General features: G+C 63.6%; 1 protein-coding gene across 1 annotated transcript in view; it reads right to left on the reverse strand.

The window, feature by feature from the left end:
• Positions 1-211: 211 nt before the first annotated feature.
• Positions 212-3,603, reverse strand: part of ENPP7 (ectonucleotide pyrophosphatase/phosphodiesterase 7) — a 4,785-nt gene continuing 1,393 nt past the window's right edge. Inside the window, exons 2-7 of the mRNA XM_006145686.1 lie at positions 3,394-3,539; positions 1,453-2,079; positions 809-1,022; positions 529-559; positions 416-429; positions 212-294 (exon numbers count right to left, since the gene is read on the reverse strand). Coding sequence (XP_006145748.1) covers positions 212-294; positions 416-429; positions 529-559; positions 809-1,022; positions 1,453-2,079; positions 3,394-3,539 — 1,115 coding nt within the window. The remainder of the gene's footprint in view (positions 295-415; positions 430-528; positions 560-808; positions 1,023-1,452; positions 2,080-3,393; positions 3,540-3,603) is intronic.

Genomic DNA, 3,603 nt, shown 5'->3' on the forward strand with positions numbered 1-3,603 from the left:
AGGCCCAGGTGAGAGGGAGGCCGGAAGGTCTGCCTGGAGCCTAAGGGCCGATTCTGCCAGTGGTAGCAAGGCCAGTGGCAGTCACTGTCCGGGCAGGGTGGGGCTCCCTTCTGGCCACCCAGGTCCCTGCGGGGTGCCAGGCTGCAGGAACAGGGAGCAGGCATCCCCCCCTTCCGAGCCTCCCCGGCCTCTGACCTCGTGTGGTGAGGCTCTACGCGATCTTGGCCAGCAGAACCACAGCCCCCAGCAGTCCCATCACCAGGGAGGGCCGGCCACTCGGGAGACGTGCAGACCCTAAGGACAGTTGGGAGACCCAGTGTCACCCTTGGGTTGGCTCAGGCGTTCCCTGCCTGTGCTATGAGCCCCCCACTTTCTCTCTCCCCACCGTCCTGGTCCACCTGCCCAGGCCCAGCACGGCCCCTCGCTGCCCTGCTCCGTGGCCCACCCCTCTCAGCCCAGCCCCTACAGAACTCTCCACTCCTCAGCTTCCAGGTGGCCTTCGTCCCCGAGATGGGTCAGGGTGAGGGCAATGGGGGTGGGGGCCTGGAAGAGGATGAGTCTAGGCAGGAGACCCTCAGGTGGCCGTGCTGGAGAGAGGGGTGTGCCAGTGCAGGTGCCGGGGGCAGACCACTCCTCCAGCCCCCTACCAGGCGCTGCTGGTCCCTGCCTTCTCCCCCAACCCCGTGCACTGCTCAAGACACACAGGGCACTGCAGGTGGGCAGGTGTTGGGGCTGTGAGTGGTTCACGCTGCCCCAGAAATGGCGCGGGGCGGGGAAGGCAGCCAGCTGCAGGCTCCCTCACCTGCACGGAGCATGGGCAGCAGGGTGTCGGGGTGCCCGTCGTTGGGCTCGGGCACGATGCCCAGCAGCCGGCACATCAGCTCGTACACCTCGACGCTCTCGAAGGGCTCCGTCTCCAGGCCCACCTTGAAGCTGGGGCCCACGGCCCGGAAGATGGTCTTCATGTCCATGACTCCGTTGTCGAAGCCGTGCTCCCCGTTATTGAACTGGACGTTGATTCTCTGCCGGCACAGGTGGGTCCTTGTTGGGGCGGCCGGCACCCCTGGCCACCGCGCTCGCCACAGGGGAGGGGTTCTGAGACCCAGAGTGAGCACCCTGCTAAAGGGCCGGTGAGGCAGACGGAGACCCTGGGGCTGCATGCCGCATCCCTCCGGGCTGTCGGGCACGTGTGTCCTCTGCCTACCTGCCCGTGCCTTCCCGATCCGTGTCCCTGCCTCTGCTCGTCGAGAGATCAGTGTGACGCTCTTGCCCCCTCTTCCACGCCATCCTCAGGGCTGACTTCCCACACCTTACCCTGCACTCCCACACATGTGCTTGTCCCCTAGCCATGGGTGTGTCCCTCTGGCGACTTAAACTGGAGATGCATTTCATAGATGTGGAGAGGCCCCCAGCCCAGGGCGGGAGCCCTCCCGGAGCTGGCAGGTGACTCACCCCGTGGATGACGTAGCCAGGGTCACTGTACATGAGCAGGGGCGTGATCCTGGGGTGGCTGGCATAGTGGAAGGACTTGGGGAACTCCTCCTTCTTGTAGACATGGAGCCTGGGGTGCGCGTCCTTCAGGGCGTCATACACCCTCTCCAGCGCGCCCTCCTTGGGGAGCAGCATGCCGCTCGGCCCATAGTCCAGCAGCTCGAACGCGATGTCCTGGAAGGTGAAGTTGGGGAACTTGTGGAACTCGATCAGGTCGCTGGCTTGCTTGTTGACGGTGGTCATGCCGTGGTCGGACGTGATGATCAGGTTGAGGCTGTGCGTGAGGCCGTGGCTCTCGATGCTGGCGCGGAGGTAGCCCACGGTCCTGTCCACCTGCTGCACCATCGCCTTCCTCTCCTGCGACTCGGGGCCGTACCTGTGGCCCGTGGAGTCCGGCTCCCCGAAGTAGAGCGTGACCAGGTCCAGGTCCTCCGTGGTGAACCAGCGCATCACGGTGTCGATGTTGGCCCTCCACTCCTGCTCGTTCTTGTAGTCATGCAGGACGCCTTCCTTCCGGCTCAGCGTCACAGCCTCCCCTTGGTAGGTGACGTTCCCCCCGGGGTAGAAGAAGGAGCCGGTCTTTAAGCCCTGCCAGGGCAAAGGAGTGGCGTTGAAGCCGCAGGGCTGCCTGTCCCAGGCCCGTGGGGACGTTCTGCCCCTGCCCCCGACCCGCGCAGCCTCACTCCTGACTGCAGTATGGAGACTTTGGCTTCCAGAAATCTCTCCTACTCACGTGATCAGGAGCAAAACCGATGTCCCAGAGGACAGGCACGGTGGTCAGTGGCCAGAAGTGTCCTTAACCGTGTGGCATCCTGGTCATCACTCTAGGTCCCCGGCTTGAGGCCAGCTGCCTGGGCAGGCCTCCGCTCTGACCTGCACCCTGCCCTCTCTCGTCCAGGTGTGTGTGTTCACCCACGTCCCACCCGCTGCCCGTCCAGCTCCAACCTGACCATCCGTCTTTCTGGAAACCTGGCCCGCGAGCCCGTCTGGCCTTCCATCCACCCCTCTGTCCGTGCCCCTGCACCATCGGCTCCCCTGCCACTCCGTGTGGCCCGAGCGCTGCAAGACGATGAGTCCCCGCCCTGGCTTTGGGCTCCTGGCGGGCCGCATGATCCTTTCGGAGCGAGCAGTCTCAGGCTTACTCTAGGCCTGCCCTGAAAGCCCCCACTGACTCAGGTGACCACAGCCTCACTTCCAGGGCCACGAAGCGCCCAAGCACTGTGGGGACGGGGGATTCCGGGGCTCAGCACTGTACTCCAGCTATTTTTTTTTTAAGAATTATTTTATTTTATTAATTATTACTATTATAATTTTTAATTTGCTTTAGGTCATGTGTGCTCACGAGAGAGAGAGAGAAAGAGAGAGCGAGCGAGTGAGAGAGAGAGGAAGTGAGAAAAACTCCACCAGGTCTAGGACTCAAACAGCGGTTGGCCGTGTGGGAGGCCAGTACCTCAGTCACCATGCCACCTGCTGGCCCCTCCGTCCCCACTCTTAGGCTGTCTTCTGCCCTTTAGAATTTAGCTGCCCAGCCCTAAGGGGCCTGGAGCAGGAACGGCTGTTTATGACTGAGTACTTCCTTGCTGAGTCATGGCTTTCTGTGCGGCCTCCTCTCCCCCTGGGTGTTCGAGGGCCTCGAGTGCAGTTTTCCCTCCTTTTGGGATCAGAGCTGTCCCCTGTGGTCCCAGGGCTCCAGGGACGCAGGGTTGTGTCCACAGCCGAGCCAGGATGGAGCCCTGGTCGTCCTCGGCATCACCACCCCCCTCTCGGGACACTACCTGCCACTCTTCTGTGCCTGAGGCAGAAGCCCCGGGGCCCCAGGTGGAGAGTGGGGTGCCGTGGGGCTCACTGGTCACAGCCTCGTCCAGGCCGCAGCCCCTGGCATCCACGCGTGGGCAGCATTACCTGCCTCTGGGCGGTGATCCAGATGGGCACCGTGCCGTTGTCCCACCACCGCTGGATGCCCAGCGTGGCGTGGTAGGGCAGCTTCACCTTGCTGGTGGTGTTGTAGAACATGTTGTGCACCACGCCGTGGTTCTCGATGTACCTGCCTGGGGAGAGGGCGCGGAGGTGGGCGGGCAGGGGAGGAAGCGGGTGGAGGGAAGGGGCCAGACG

The sequence above is a fragment of the Tupaia chinensis genome, unplaced genomic scaffold (genome assembly GCF_000334495.1).
Source record: "Tupaia chinensis unplaced genomic scaffold, TupChi_1.0 Scaffold000159_1, whole genome shotgun sequence".
In the NCBI taxonomy this organism is placed as follows: domain Eukaryota; kingdom Metazoa; phylum Chordata; class Mammalia; order Scandentia; family Tupaiidae; genus Tupaia; species Tupaia belangeri.